Source organism: Drosophila yakuba, chromosome 2R (genome assembly GCF_016746365.2).
Source record: "Drosophila yakuba strain Tai18E2 chromosome 2R, Prin_Dyak_Tai18E2_2.1, whole genome shotgun sequence".
Lineage (NCBI taxonomy): Eukaryota > Metazoa > Arthropoda > Insecta > Diptera > Drosophilidae > Drosophila > Drosophila yakuba.
Genome location: NC_052528.2, coordinates 2,343,140 through 2,359,426, shown reverse-complemented (window position 1 = coordinate 2,359,426; position 16,287 = coordinate 2,343,140). Strand labels below are relative to the sequence as shown.

At 42.2% G+C, this 16,287-nt stretch overlaps 1 protein-coding gene across 1 annotated transcript; it reads left to right on the top strand.

Annotated features, from left to right (window-relative positions):
• Positions 1-12,514: 12,514 nt before the first annotated feature.
• On the top strand, positions 12,515-13,462 carry LOC122319549. The gene has a single exon (XM_043206931.1). It carries the CDS (start codon positions 12,515-12,517, stop codon positions 13,460-13,462), a length of 948 nt encoding a protein of 315 aa, XP_043062866.1.
• Positions 13,463-16,287: the final 2,825 nt, after the last annotated feature.

Below are 16,287 nucleotides of genomic sequence, written 5' to 3'. Positions count from 1 at the left end.
TTTCATTTTTGTATTAGTCTTGTAAATTTCTATCTATTCGCCAAAAAACTTTTGGCCACGCCCACTCTAACGCCCACAAACCGCCAAAAACTGTCCTTCGCCAATGAGCCAATGAGATTAAATTCTTCTTTATGCAGCGAGCTAATTCTGTTAATGTTGAATGTGCCCTTTTAATTGGTCCGTTCGAGGTACTGTGTCTGGGGTGTGCGAAATGTAGAGGTTAACCACATCTGTGCAAAGGATTTAAATTGAGCAGAGGTAAAGATGTTCTAAAGTGAAATGAATTCCTACCGTTATGTTTGGTTGTAGATATTCGCTTAATTATCGATTATATGTCGTGTCTTGTCAATAACTTTCAATGACTCATGTATTGTATACCTCCCCGTTGTTAATAACAGTTGTTGTTGAAACTGGTTTAACGGTTTACGGGTCTCTTGTATTACATTTTCAAAACTACTTTCGGCAGAATGCTGTGTATTTTGATCTGAGCTTGATTGTTCAATATCGCTGTCTGTAAGGTTATTTAATTTTATTCGAGATTCCGGGCTTATATATTATCTTTGGGGTGAAACTTTCTATGAAAGAATACCATCTTTTCATTTCTACGTTCGGGTTTTTATCCGAGATTGTAAAATATAAAGATTGATGGTCTGTTTGTATTTCTATTCCGATTATAAATAATTTTAGAGATTTTAAGAGCCCAAACTATTGCTAACAATTCTTTCCGTTTTACTTAAAGTTTTAGATATGAAAGTAATTGGTTCATTATCCTTTGATAGTACTGCTCCGATAGCTACATCTGATGCGTCTGTTGTCAAAGTGAATTTTTTGTTATAATCTGGTTGAACTAATTCCACTTGTGCTATTAAATTATCGTTAAGTTCGTTAAAATCTTTTACAGCTTGTTTATCTAACTGAATTTTTGTTGACATTCTCCTAGAATGTTTTGGTTTCGAATATACCATGGTGCCCCAGTAATAGTTCGTAGGATCCTGGATCCTATGTGTAGAGCAGGGCCTTGTAGTCTAGACACTAGATCATTTATCTCCTCCTAAGTATTTGGTTTGGCAATTTTCGCATAGTTTTGGACAAATTTTCGATAATATCCAGTGAGGCCTAGGAAACTTCGAAGCTCTCCAATGTTTTGTGGAATCGGAAACTTCACAATTGTAAACATTTTTTCAGGATCCGTTTTAATTACATTGTGGGAAACAATATAACTAAGAAATGAATATGAAATTTTCATATTTGCTTGTTGTAAAATATTAATTATTTGAATTAGATCGGTATAATGTTGTTTAATTGTAATTAAAAAGATTTTATATAAACATATAATATAATATAAACATGACAAGTTTTTCCAACTTGTTCTCTTAATATATTGCTCATTGTTCATTGCTCTTTGAAATATTCTAGGGGCGTTTGTTAACCCAAATGGCATTCGTAAAAATTCAAATTCAATATCTGATTCTTTCATTAAGATTTGGTGGAATTCTGATTCCAAATCAATTGTTGACATATATTTTGACTTTCCTAAGTTAGATAATACAACAGACGGGTCTTGGATCGGGTATCTGTCCGGTATTGTGCTTGCGTTTAATTTTTTATAGTCAATAAGTAGTCGATGTTTTAGAGTTCCATCTTCGTTTTGACCCTTTTTGGGTACTTCTAAGACTGGTGAATTATAGGGGCTTCTACTAGGTCTTATAATTTGATCCTTTAACATTCTATCGATTTCATTATTAAAGAAATCTGAGACTGACATAGCATATGGATATTGTTTGCTATAAATTGCCCTGTCATTGTCAGTATTTATTTCTCGTCAAATATCGGTTCGAAAAGGGATTTGCATATTTGTTTTAGAATAATCCTTTTCAATTTTATTCATAATTTTATTATCGAAATCTATTAATTAATATTAAAATTTTATTAGATTATGAATTTTTTCTTTGTCGGAAAATTCAACGACGGCGTGAGGTAAGTATGAGGTAATATTTTATAATTGAGTAACCATGAATTGTAGAAACTCTCTTGTAAATTGGTAATTCTTTTTTATTTTTATAATATTTTTAGTTGTTTTTTTGTATTTCTCTATATTCTTGTTATATGAGGTATTCCTCTGTAGGACTTTGCATTAAAAAATGTTCCTCATAAATATTATTTATTCTCATACCTTTCTAGGCCGGCTGACTTACTGTCCCAGTTGCTTCCCATTTTAATAAGATTTGTGATTCAACTGTTTGTGCTTGGTTTTGATTATAATTATTTCTTTATGCAAAATTATTATAATTCGGTCTGTTATTATTATACCCTCTGTTACAACTCAAACGATAGTAATTTTTATTCGGACGATTATGATACTTTATGATTATGTTGCCCAAAGTTCCCGTTTTGCGGCCAGTTATTATTCTGGTTAAATCAGAAAACCAAAACATAAACAAGAACGCCGGGTCGACCATACAGAATGGAATGGATCGCTACATAACAATTAAAAGAAAACTCTGCCCTCAAAATAATAAAAATCAACAATCCGAAAATAAGGCAAAAATTACACGAGACGATGTCACTAATAAAACGCCAGCAAACACCAACAGATTTGAGCTTCTGGCAAATTCTACTGATGAAAGTGTACAAACGGCAAAGCCATCCAAAGAGGAACCTAAGAAGGTTAAGCCTCCTCCAATATACATTCGCGAAAAAAGCTCAAGTGACTTAGTGAACAAAATAGCGACATTAATAGGTGAAAACTCGTTCTACATAATCTCCCTAAGAAAAGGGAACATTAATGAATCAAAAGTTCAAACTTACACCGAGGCTAGCCATCGTATCCTAACCAAATTCCTGGACGATGCAGGAAAAAACTTTTATACATACCAACTAAAAAGCGCAAGGGGCCTACAGGTTGTTCTCAAAGGGATTGAGGCAACTGTTTCGACCACTGAAATCGTAGAAGCGCTCAAGGAAAAGAACTTTAATGCAAAAACATACTTAACAAAAATAAGGAACCACAACCAATGTTCAAAATCGAGTTGGAGCCAGAGAGCCAGGTACTAAAAAAAATGAAGTTCACCCAATCTACAAGTTACAGCTCCTATTGCATCGGCGTATCACAGTAGAAGAGCCACACAAGCGCAACCGCCCAGTGCAGTGCACTAACTGCCAAGAATATGGCCACACTAAGGCTTACTGTACACTGAACTCTATCTGCGTAGTCTGTAGTGAAGCCCACTGCACAGCGAACTGTCATAAGAACAAGGAAGACAGCTCTGTTAAAATGTGCAGCAACTGCGGTGGAGGTCACACAGCGAATTGGCGTGGCTGTGTAGTATATAAGGAACTAAAGAACCGTCTTAATCAACACGAGCTCAGGCTACACACATCCGTCACACTCCGCCACAATCGGGCCCCTCTTACACGGCACCCCTTCCTACACATCGTACCAATCCTAGCGTTTCCTTCGCTACTGCCTTAAGATCGGGAATAAAAAGCGTGAATTCAATAACACAAAAGGCAACTACTACGCGGGAAGAACAGGAAATAACTACTTCGAACGATCAAACGCAGCATATATCAACTGGCATTGAAACGATGATGATCTCACTCCAGCAAACCCTAAAAGAATTTTTGACATTCATGCAAACCACAAAGCAAGAGCTTATGCGAAACCAAAATATGCTGATACAGCTTCTCGTGTCATCAAAATCAACATAATGTCTCCACTTCAAATATCTACGTGGAACGCGAATGGCGTTTCACTTGCCCAGTTCCTATCCGAAAAAAATATTGTCGTCATGCTCCTCTCCGAGACACATCTAACAGACAAGCACAACTTCCGTGTTCCAGGACACCTATTCTACGCCCCTAACCATCCGGACAGAAAAGCCCATGGCGGCACTGGCATACTTATCTGAGGTCGCATCAAACACCACCTTCATAATAGAACTGAGACGGACTACCTGCAATCCACTTCCATAAGGATGCAATCTAGCATCGGCCCCGTCACTCTGGCCGCAGTCTACTGCCCACCTCGTTTTGCAGTTTCTGAGGACCAATTCTTGGAATTTTTCAACTCACTCGGTGAGCGATTTATAGCGGCTGGTGACTACAATGCCAAGCACACGCACTGGGGTTCACGCCTTTTAAGCCCAAAGGGTAAACAACTTTACAACGCGCTCATTAAGTCTCAAAATAAGCTTGATTATGTCACTCCGGGTAGGCCTACATACTGGCCAGCAGATCCAAATAAGCTCCCGGATCTCATTAACTTCGCAATAATAAGAAAAATCCCTAGAAATAATATTACGGCTGAGTCACTTGCAGAACTATCATCAGATTACTCACCAGTTGTACTTGCTCACAGGCATCGACCACATACAACTGAGCACACCTACAGGCTGACAGGCAACAGGACCAACTGGGCAAGGTACACGAAATATATTTGTACTCACATGGTACCAACTCAAACAGTGTCTACCCATGAGGATATTGACCGCCTGACCGAATCGATGGAGGAAAATCTTGTTGCTGCAGCCAAGGCCTCTACCCCTCCAGACACACACAAAATGACAAATCATACCAAGACAACTCGCGAAATCGAATAGCTAGTACTTGAAAAACGAAGACTAAGAAGAGAATGGCAGAATCACAGATCCCCAAAGGCTAAGGAACAGCTAAAAATAGCAACACGTAGACTAACCAGGGCACTTAAGCTTGAGGGAGCAAACGCCCAGCATCTATATATCGAACAACTATCGCCCACCAGCAAGAAGAACCCTTTGTGGAAAGCACACAAAAATATTCAGCCACCAGCAGAAACAGTCGTTCCACTGCGAGGCCCCTCAGGAAGCTGGATACGCAGCGAACAAGATAGAGCAAGTGCATTCGCCGATCACCTTCAAGGCGTATTCCAACCAAATACTGCTAGCAACTCATTTGTCCTACCTGTAGCAATTAAAATCCAGCCACCAATAAATCCAATAACATTTAGTCAACGTGAGATAGCATCTATAATAAAAGATCTTGAGCCCAAAAAATCACCTGGACACGACTTGGTGACACCAAAAATGACCATAGAACTCCCACCGTGTGCGGTTCTGACCTTATGCAATCTCTTTAACGCTATTACGAAACTTGGATACTATCCCCAAAGGTGGAAAAAGGCGGTCATAGTGATGATTCCCAAACCAGGCAAAGACAAAACGCAACCCTCATCCTACAGACCAATCAGTCTCCTATCGTGTCTCTCGAAACTGTTTGAAAAGGCATTCTTAAAACACCTAGCCTCCCTACTTAAGAATGCGAAACACAATACCATCCCATCAATTTAGTTTTCGCAAAAATCATGGAACGATCAAACAGGTCAATCGCATCACAAACGAAATTCGTACTGCTTTTGAGCACCGGGAATACTGCTCAGCAATATTCTTAGATGTCGCACAAGCATTTGACCGAGTCTGGCTGGAAGGACTAATGTGCAAGATAACAAAACTGCTTCCCCAGAATACCCACAAAGTGTTCGAATCTTATCTCTTGAAAAGAGTGTTCTCAATCAGGTGTAACAGTTTGACTTCACACGACCGCGTCATCAATGCTGGAGTTCCCCAAGGAAGTGTGCTGGGCCCCGTTCTTTACATTTTATATACAGCAGACATGCCTACAAACTATCAGCTCACAACCTCTTCGTTTGCTGACGATACCGCAATACTCAGCCGATCCAAATGCCCATCAAAGGCAACAGAAAAACTTGACTGTCATCTTAAAACAGTGGAAAGATGGTTTGCGGACTGGCGCATTAAGATAAACGAGACCAAAAGCAGACATGTAATATTCACACTGAATAGACAAACCTGCCCACCATGTACCCTAAACAATACACTCATCCCACAATCAGATGTAGTAACATATCTCGGGGTTCACCTAGATAGACGCCTCACCTGACGGCGACATATAGAATCTAAAAGGACTCATATGAAGCTTAAAGCAGGCAATCTCCACTGGCTTATTAATTGCAACTCTCCGCTTAGTCTGGAATACTTCTCTACAATACCGTGCTGAAACCCATTTGGACATACGGCTGTGAATTTTGGGGAAACGCGTCCAAAGCCAACATTGAAATTATACAGCGAGCTCAGTCAGCGATTCTGCGAACTATCACTGGGGCACCATGGTACGCAGCGAAAGCATCCATAGAGACCTCAACATAAACCTCGTCAACGAGGAAATCCAGATGAGAAAGAGTAAACATCAAGCAAAGCTCGCCGCACACGAAAATCCTCTCGCGAAGTCGCTCACGCGTGTATGTAGTCACAGCAGACTAAAGCGCAAAGAATTTCCAGCCCAGCAAAGAAATTCTAGGGCCGTCTCTAACTAATACAACTATTTAATATTGTACTTAAACTAATTTATATAATAAGATTTGAATAATTATTGTTAGTCTCATAATAAGAGAAGATCCAATAAATAACGCAATAAGTTCAAAAAAAAATTATTCCAATTATTATTTATTCTGTTATTATTATTCTGTCTGGAATTTCCCTGACTTTTATTTACATTCCTAAATCCATAATATCTATTTGCAAAGTGGTATCGAAAGTTGTTAGACTTTAATTCCTGACACTTTGCCAAAGCATTGGGCAAGTCTGGTGGGTTTTGAGAAAATAGTGTTTCTGTGTTTGAACCGTTCAATCCAGAAATAACAAGAGAGAACGCTATAGTCGAGTTCCCCGACTATCTGATACCCGTTACTCAGCTAGTAGAAGTGCGAAGGAGAGTCTTCAGCACTGACAGTTTTTGGCGGTTTGTGGGCGTTAGAGAGGGCATGGCAAAAAGTTTTTTGCCAAATCGATAGAAATTTACAAGACTAATACAAAAATAAAAAAATATTAAAACATTTTTCAAAAGTGTGGGCGTGGCAGCTTTGGGCGGTTTGTGGCAAAAACTTTTTTGACAAATCGATAGAAATTTACAACACCAATACAAAAATGAAAAAATATAAAAACATATTTCAAAAGTGTGGGCGTGGCAGTTTTGGGCGGTTTGTGGGCGTGGCAAAACGTTTTTTGACAAATCGATAGAAATTTACAACACCAATACAAAAATGAAAAAATATAAAAAAAATTTTCAAAAGTGTGGGCGTGGCAGTTTTGGGCGGTTTGTGGGCGTTAGAGTGGGCGGGGCAGCATGATTCGACAAACTTGCGCTGCGTCTATGTCCGTGGAGTCTGTATGCTTAATTTTAACTTTTTTAGCTTTTGTAGATCCTGAGATCTCGACGTTCATACGGACAGACAGACGGACGGACAGACGGAAAGACGGACGGACAGACGGACATGGCCAAATCGACTCGGCTATTGATCCTGATCAAGAATATATATACTTTATATGGTCGGAAACGCTTCCTTCTGCCTGTTACCTACTTTTCAACGAATCTTTTACTCTACGTGTAACGGATATAAAAATTCTAAGAGCGTTGCTCCTAATTGTTTTATTCGTTTCTTTGGTTATTTCGCCTTTTCGTCTTTTCCATATGTCATTATGGTTTTATTTATCAGTAATGTAATTTTCTTGTTTTCTTCGTTGTAGAATTCTGTAATGGTCATGCGTCCCTGCCTAATGATGCTTAATTCTGATTCGAGAATTTGGATTGGATTTTTATCGTTATAAATAAAATCCAATCTGGAAAGAATCGCTTTAAAGATTAAAACTGTACCATGGTTAGTGCTGCTCCCATGATTTTATTATGTCTAAAGATGTGTTTAGACATTGTTTGGGAACGAGACACCGCGCGAACAAGTCACCCTTTATCTTTGTTTACATTTACATTTGCATTTGTCTGCAGCTGCAGCGGAATCAATGTAATTGTCCGCGAGCTTGCCCAGTACTTTTCCAAACTTCTAACTTCTTCTAACTGTAACTTGTTTACGTCTTATGCTAGTTTAATCGTATGGCGTGAGTACAGCCAAAGCTTAAGTCAGTCACATTTTTGATCTACAAGAAAACGTACGCATCGGTGTCGTACTATTTAATATTAAGTGTCGGAAATTAACCAATAAATCAAACTAAACAGTAACACTGGCGGTTTATTTATGAACATAAAAAATTGGTCCTTCGAGAGCCGGATTACCGGAACTGCGTTTCTTTCGGGCATTTGATTTTGATTATTGGCCTTTTGGCAAACGGTGATCTATAGATTCCTACATCGTATAGAATCGTTCCCTTCTTTCGACCACCATGCGGAGTGTGATTCAGCAACGGGGCTTCTGCAAAAGCCAAATTACTCGTGCGCATAATAATGCCTTAAAATTTGTTAATGACATTCATTCAGTGCAAACAATAGTTGTCCGTCTGGCGCAACTACAGGAAAATTATTTGCGGTTCGTACGGCTCTCGGAAGAGCTGTATGCATTTAAATCGGAAGCCGATTGGGAGGACCCTGACGAGGATTTTGACGCATATGAGGACAAACATTATGCTACACACGCTATTATCAGCAATACTTTGGAGGAGTTGAGACGGGATGTCACCTCAAAATGTGTTGATGCCACAGTTCAAGCCGCAGACACATCCCAGAGAAGTCATGTCGATTTTCAGTTCGAGCGAATTAAACTTCCGACTTTTTCTGGAAATTATGAGGACTGGAAACATTTTTCGGACATGTTTATTGGATCGATTGCTTCCAATTCGAGCCTGACGGATTGCCAATGATTTCATTATTTAAAATCGTACCTTGCCGGAGACGCGCTGGCATTAGTTAAACATATTCCAGTTACTAATGACAACTATCGGGATGCGTGGAACAGCGATATAACACACAATCGCTAATTATTCGATCGTTCTTAAACAGTTTCATGAGCCTTCCGAGTGCTATAAATTCAAATATCGGCACAGTGCGGAAAATTGCCGATGGTGCAGACGAAGTTATTCGTGGTCCACGAGCTCTTCATTGCGAAGAGAGGGATCCCTGGCTAATCTTCATTTTACTTTCAAAATTAGATAGCGATACCCGCCAAGCCTGGGCTCAGTGCGCAGAATCCGAGGAAAAAGGTGTGACCATCAATCGATTCCTGAAATTTCCCACATCACGCTGCGATACGTTGGAGGCTTTTAACTTAACTCAATCAACCCAAGCTTGACGCGCAGCTACCACGCACCACGCAGACACGCATCCAAGACGGGAAGAGCGGAAGTGCACATCGTGCCAGCAGAATCACCAACTGTTTAAGTGTCCTCAATTCATCGCACTCGACATTGCATCTCGCCGAGACTTCCTCAAATCAAGAAAGCTCTGTTTCAATTGCCTCAGCCCGGCTCATATGGTGGGCAACTGTATATCGAGGAATACTTGTCGGATCTGCCGCCGCAAGCATCATACTTTTGTTCATGGCTCGTCGCAGCCAATTCAAAATGGCAACAACATTGACACGGCAAGTGTTGGCAGCCGCGATCGACCAGCAGTCCCACATGCCGGATCTACAATTGGCCACAATCAACCGCTAGCTCGAGAAGGTCATCGCTTGGGAAGCGAGACTCCCGCGGAAAACAACTTTACGCATCATACTCTGGAGAATATTCCGGCGGCTGGTTCTCAGACTCTGTTGCCAACCATCCTTGCTGACGTCATCGACGCCTGGGGAAACACTACAACCTGCAGGCTGCTCCTGGACACTGGATCTACAATAACCTTGGCATCGGAATCATTTGTTCAGCGAATAGGCGTGCGTCGAACGCACGCACGGATTTCTATTCTCGGTCTCGCCGCCAACAGCGCGGGCGTTACCCGAGGACGCGCACATATCAAGCTGCGCTCTCGTCATTCGGGCCAAACTGTCGAATTGGTCTCGTTCATTCTCAACTCGCTGACGTCATCACTTTCTGCCCAAGTTATTGACACCTCATCCTCTACGTGGAGGCAGATCTGCGAGCTTCCTTTGGCAGACCCAACGTTCTGCACACCTGGAGCAATCGATGTTATTGTTGGATCGGATCAACTTTGGTCTCTATACACAGGAGATCGGAAACACTTTGGTAACGACATTCCTATCGCTCTCAATACTGTATTTGGTTGGATTCTTGCAGGCTCTTACTCTGCATTCAATGATCACCCTACTTCTGCGGTTACTCATCACGCGGACCTAGACACGATGGTTCGTTCATTCATGGAGATGGACAGCATTCAGCCTAACCAGGCTCTCCTGGACGCCAGCGATCCCACAGAGCGTCATTTTGCTGCCACACACAAGCGCTCAACGGACGGGGTGTACGTCGTCGAGTATCCCTTCAAGGAGAAGGCACCGCCTATTGATTCGACCTTGCCACAGGCCATCTATCGCTTCCTCTCGCTGGAACGCAAATTTCGTCGGTATCCAGAATTGAAGCAGCAGTACGAAGCCTTCCTGGACGACTGCTTGCAACGTGGACATATGGAACAACTGACCTCGGCTCAGGTTGAGGAGTCCCCAGACACCTGCTTCTATTTGCCGCACCACGCTGTCATCAAACTGGACAGTCTGACTACCAAATGTCGTGTATTTTTTGATGGATCAGGAAAGGACAGCTCTGGAGTATCGCTCAATGACAGACTACATATTGGTCCACCGATTCAACGCGATCTTCTTGGCGTTTGTCTACGCTTCCGGCAGCACCAATATGTTTTATGCGCAGATGTTGAAAAGATGTTTCGAGGCATTAGAATCTTTAAGCCACACACCAATTTTCAGCGCATTGTTTGGCGCAAGACTGAGAATGAACCTCTGCTTCATTTTCGCCTGCTGACGGTTACCTACGGATTGGCACCGTCACCATTTCTGGCTGTTCGAGTTCTAAAGCAACTTGCCGACGATCATGGCCATGAATACCCTGCAGCAGCTCACGCTCTTCTGCACGATGCCTATGTGGACGATATCCCTACAGCCGCCAACACATTCGAGGAGCTTATGATTCTCAAGGACGAGCTTATAGCCCTCTTGGATAAGGGAAAATTCAAGCTACGCAAATGGAGTTCTAATAGTTGGCGTCTTCTGAAATCATTACCAGAGGAAGATATATGTTTTGAACCTATCCAGCTCCTCAACAAATCAGCTGCGGATTCACCTGTCAAAGTTCTTGGCATCCAATGGAACCCTGGGAAGGACGTTCTGTATCTCAACCTAAAGGGATGCGATGCGACCATTTCTCCGACGAAAAGAGAACTCTTGTCTCAGCTATCAAGAATTTATGATCCGCTTGGACTGGTAGCGCCGGTCACAGTTCTACTCAACCTAATCTTCCAAGAAAGCTGGACAAGTGTCCTGCAGTGGGACGACCCCATTCCTGAAAGTCTACGTACGCGCTGGAGAGCCTTAGTAGAGGATTTGCCAGCACTTACGCAATGCCAAGTACCACGGTATATTGCGTCACCATTTCGAGATGTTCAACTACACGGATTCGCCGACGCATCCTCGCACGCCTACGGTGCGGTAGTTTACGCTCGAGTTGCAGTTGGATGCAGCTTTCAAGTAACTCTGGTTGCCGCCAAAACACGGGTGGCCCCGATCAAGCCCGTATCAATTCCACGTTTGGAGCTAAACGCTGCGTTACTTCTATCTCGATTGCTGTCTATTGTCAAAACATCACTAACAATTCCTCTTTTCAGCACGAGCTGCTGGACAGATTCAGAAATTGTGCTACACTGGCTTTCAGCTCCCCCTCGACGGTGGAACACCTACGTCTGCAACCGAACTTCTGAGATATTGAGCGACTTTCCCCGTAGCTGCTGGAACCATGTTCGCACGGAAGACAATCCTGCTGATTGTGCTTCCCGAGGACTTCATCCGTCAAAGCTTCTGGAGCATCGACTGTGGTGGAAAGGTCCGTCCTGGCTGGCCACACCCACCTCTGTGTGGCCACCTTCTACAAGCAAGTTCAGCGTATCTTCAAGTTTCGATGTCAACACCGAAGAACGAGCCATAAAGCCCACGACTCTACATAACTTTTCTGATGAAAGTATACACGAGTTACTCATCCACAAATTCTCAACCTGGACGCGTCTTATAAGGGTATCTAGCTACTGTCATCGCTTTATTCACACTCTTCGATCTCATCATAGGAATTCGGCACCATTCCTTACGTCTGAAGAGTTGCTGGACGCACAACGCCGACTTATTCGACATGTGCAACAAAAATCCTTTGCCAGAGAATATGCGCAGCTAGAGAAACGACGCCAGCTTAACGCTAAATCGCATCTTATCCGGTGTTCTCCGTTTCTGGATGATTATGAAGTAATGCGAGTCGGTGGGAGAATCGAGCAATCTACACTTAACTACAACGCCAAGCCCCCGATTCTGATACCTAAAGATACACCACTAGCTGGACTGCTGGTTCGACATTGTCATGTCTCCTATCTGCACACTGGAGTTGATGCAACGTTCACCAATCTTCGTCAACAGTACTGGATTCTGTGAGCCCGCAATCTCGTCAGAAAGGCAGTCTTCCAATGCAAATCCTGTTTTCTTCAACGAAAGGGCACAAGCAACCAGATCATGGGAGAGCTACCAATTCCTCGAGTTCAAGCTAGCCGCTGCTTTCAACACACAGGGCTGGACTACGCTACGATCGCAATCAAGGAATCAAAAGGAAGAACTCCACGCATCGGAAAGGCATGGTTTTCTATTTTCGTGTGCCTCACTACAAAGGCACTTCACATCGAGGTTGTTAGTGAGCTAGCTACACAGGCTTTCATCGCAGCCTTTCAACGATTCATTGCCCGCCGAGCGAAGCCTACTGACCTGTATTCGGACAACGGAACTACATTTCATGGAGGCAAGCGAACTTTGGATGACATGAGACGTCTGGCCATTCAACAAGCCAAAGATGAGGAACTAGCAGGATTCTTTGCCAATGAAGGGATTTCTTGGCACTTTATACCCCCGTCTGCTCCCCATTTTGGAGGGATGTGGGAAGCTGGAGTTCGCTCAATTAAACTCCATATGAAACGGATACTTGGATCAAAGGCTTTAACGTTTGAGGAGCTCTCTACTGTCCTGACCCGAATTGAAGCTAACCTGAATTCACGCCCGCTGTGCCCAACTGGGGATAATTCTTTGGATCCACTGACGTCTGCTCATTTTTTGACTGGATCTCCGTATACAGCATTGCCTGAACCCTGTCGTCTGGATATGCAAGTCAATCGATTGGAGAGGTGGAACCAGCTGCAAGCCATGGTTCAAGGCTTTTGGAAGAGGTGGCATATGGAATACCTGACATCTCTTCATGAGCGGACAAAGTGGCATCTGGAAACCGAGAATCTGAGGATCGACACACTGGTAGTACTCAAGGAGCCCAATCTACCGCCCTCTAAATGGATTCTCGGCCGCATCACCGCAGTGCACGCAGGAATCGACAACAAGGTCCGAGTCGTTACAGTGAAGACTGCTCACGGATTATACAAACGCCCAATTGCCAAAATCGCTGTACTGCCTCTCTGCTGAACAACCGTTCAGGGGGGCCGGTATGTTTGGGAACGAGACACCGCGCGAACAAGTCACCCTTTATCTTTGTCTGCAGCTGCAGCGGAATCAATGTAATTGTCCGCGAGCTCGCCCAGTACTTTTCCAAACTTCTAACTTCTTCTAACTGTAACTTGCTTACGTCTTATGCTAGTTTAATCGTATGGCGTGAGTACAGCCAAAGCTTAAGTCAGTCACATTTTTGATCTACAAGATAACGTACGCATCGGTGTCGAACTAATTAATATTAAGTGTCGGAAATTAACCAATAAATCAAACTAAACAGTAACACTGGCGGTTTATTTATGAACAGACATGATAAGTAGACAAACTATAAATATGTTCTATTTATGGGCTGCAATAAACATGGCACGGGACAACATAAGTGGCAACTACAGATAAGTACGATTGCAGTGGTCTATTGTCGAAGTGTCAAGAGATATGATCACGCGGGAGGTGATTAGCGCGGTCATAGGCCACAAACATAGATTTAAGATAAATCTCATCTGCATTGACCAACGCAGACTGCAGCGTCTTAAAAGCGCTGCATTATATAATTAGATGATAAGAACCTATGTAAGAATGAATAAAAGGCGATGCCCTCGCAGTAGCGAGTCAGTTAGATTCAAACACCCGAATTGAACTCATTAAGTGTACACATTAGTTTATAGTGTGAACAATTATGTAGAATTGTTAAAGCGATAAAATATTGTTCGCTTCGAATTTTATAAAGACTTATGGCGGTTTCTGCCGCTTCTCTCCAGCCTACATGTTGCGTTATTTCTCCTGTGAACTTTGGTAAAAATTTAACTACCTCTAGGGTAGTTTCACATTTTACAGTTGGGTCGATTGTTTGATTTTAAATTCTTCGACTTCATTTTTGCTAGCGGTTATCTGCCCTTCTATCATTTCAGTTTTTCTGGTTACTTCACTCAATTAGACATTATTAATCGGTTAATTAATTCCATTGTCAGATTGCTGGCGTTGGATATCCCGCCCACAGAAAGGATTGGTGCTGAACCTCAAGATTGCCATTGTTAAATTCAAATCATCAAAACTTTTTATTACTTTATTTTTACATTATTTTTTTTAATTACATTATTTTCTTGTAATAATGGTTAAAATAGATTTTAATTTTTTAAGACTTTATAATATTTTTTGTATCTTGATCTTGTTTTATTACATTTTTTTCAAAGACTTAATGTTATAATATTCTGCTCACGATACTTTCCGTTGTAGTCATCTTTCAGTTTAGTTGTCCTGAATATTTTCTGTTGGAGTCTTCCTTCAAAAATTTGTTGTATTCAGCTGTGGCGGGGGATGGCTCTCTACTCTTCCTTCCTTCTTGGTGTTTATTTTTTATTATTTTTTTTTTTTGATATTCTGGTTTTAGTTTTTGTTTGGTTTTTACTTGTGTTTGTTTTTGAGTTTTGTTTAATATCGTGTTCTTTTAACTTGTAAGTATTCAGTCCACCTTTTTATACCCGTTACTCGTAAGTAAAAGGGTATACTAGATTCGTTAAAAAGTATGTAACAGGCAGAAGGAAGCGTTTCCGACCATATAAAGTATATATGTTCTTGAACAGGATCAATAGCCGAGTCAATCTGGCCATGTCTGTCTGTCCGTCCGTATGAACGTCGAGATCTCAGGAACTACAAAAGCTAGAAAGTTGAGATGAAGCATACAGACTCCAGAGACATAGAAGCAGCGCTAGTTAGTCGATTCATGTTGCCACGCCCACTCTAACGCCCACAAACCGCCCAAAACTGCCACGCCCACACTTTTGAAAAATGTTTTGATATTTTTTCATTTTTGTTATGGTCTTGTAAATTTCTATCGATTTGGCAAAAAACTTTTTGCCACGCAAGCTCTAACGCCCACAAACCGTCAAAAACTGTTAGTGTTTAAGACTCTCCTTTGCACATCCAATAGCTGAGTAACGGGAATCAGATAGTCGGGGAAACCGACTATAGCGTTTCTCTTTTTTTTAACTTCTTAATTGGATTATTGCATTAATTAATTTCCAATTAAGTTGTTCCACGATCACTGTCACAGTTGTTAGATATCGTTGGATTAATGAGGATTGAAGTTTTTAATTAGTTTATTAAAAAACCTAACCGAACGAACTTTGGTGGCAAGAATAATTAATTCGTATTTTCGCAACGACGAGAACGAAAAGAAGTGCGTGTGCTCGGGGTGAATTCAATTTTCGACTTGATCTTCTATTTTACATATATATTCTTAGGCCTAGCTTAACAGAGGTTGGCGAAGGCGGGGCGAATTCGCAAAGAGCGATAAAGAGCTTTATTATGCTCCCGCCTTCGCCCTAAACTAACTTACAATAGTCTTCAAATATTTTTTCTTTCTTCATGCCAACAATAAACAACAAACAATAAACAATGGTGCTGGTGCTGCGATGAGCGGCCCGCCTGTCAGCAGGTGCCCGGGAGTTAGCGCCTCTCCGTCGCTTGGGTCCTGGCCGAGCGCTCCGAGGGGCCGCGAGTTCATTACGGCCTCGATCCCGATGAGGACTGTTTCCAGCTCTTCGCCGTTGAGGAGTGCGCTGCCCACCGCTCGTAGGAGTAGGTGCTTTGCAGATTTCACACCCATAGTCCGCCCATGTGCGGAGCCCTAGTGGGTGTGAACGCAAATTCGCATCCGCTTTTTGATGCGAACTCCCGAATTGCGTCCGCCTGCTCCTCGATCCGATCGCAAAGAGCCAGGAAGTGGCGACTCGCTCCGACGAAGTTCGTCGCGTTGTCGCAATGCACCGTCTGCGGACATCCTCGTCGACCAATGAATCTTT

Coding starts and splice junctions, on each gene's coding strand:
- LOC122319549 (XM_043206931.1), top strand. CDS start 12,515: ATGGGAGAGCTACCAATTCCTCGAGTTCAAGCTAGCCGCTGCTTTCAA.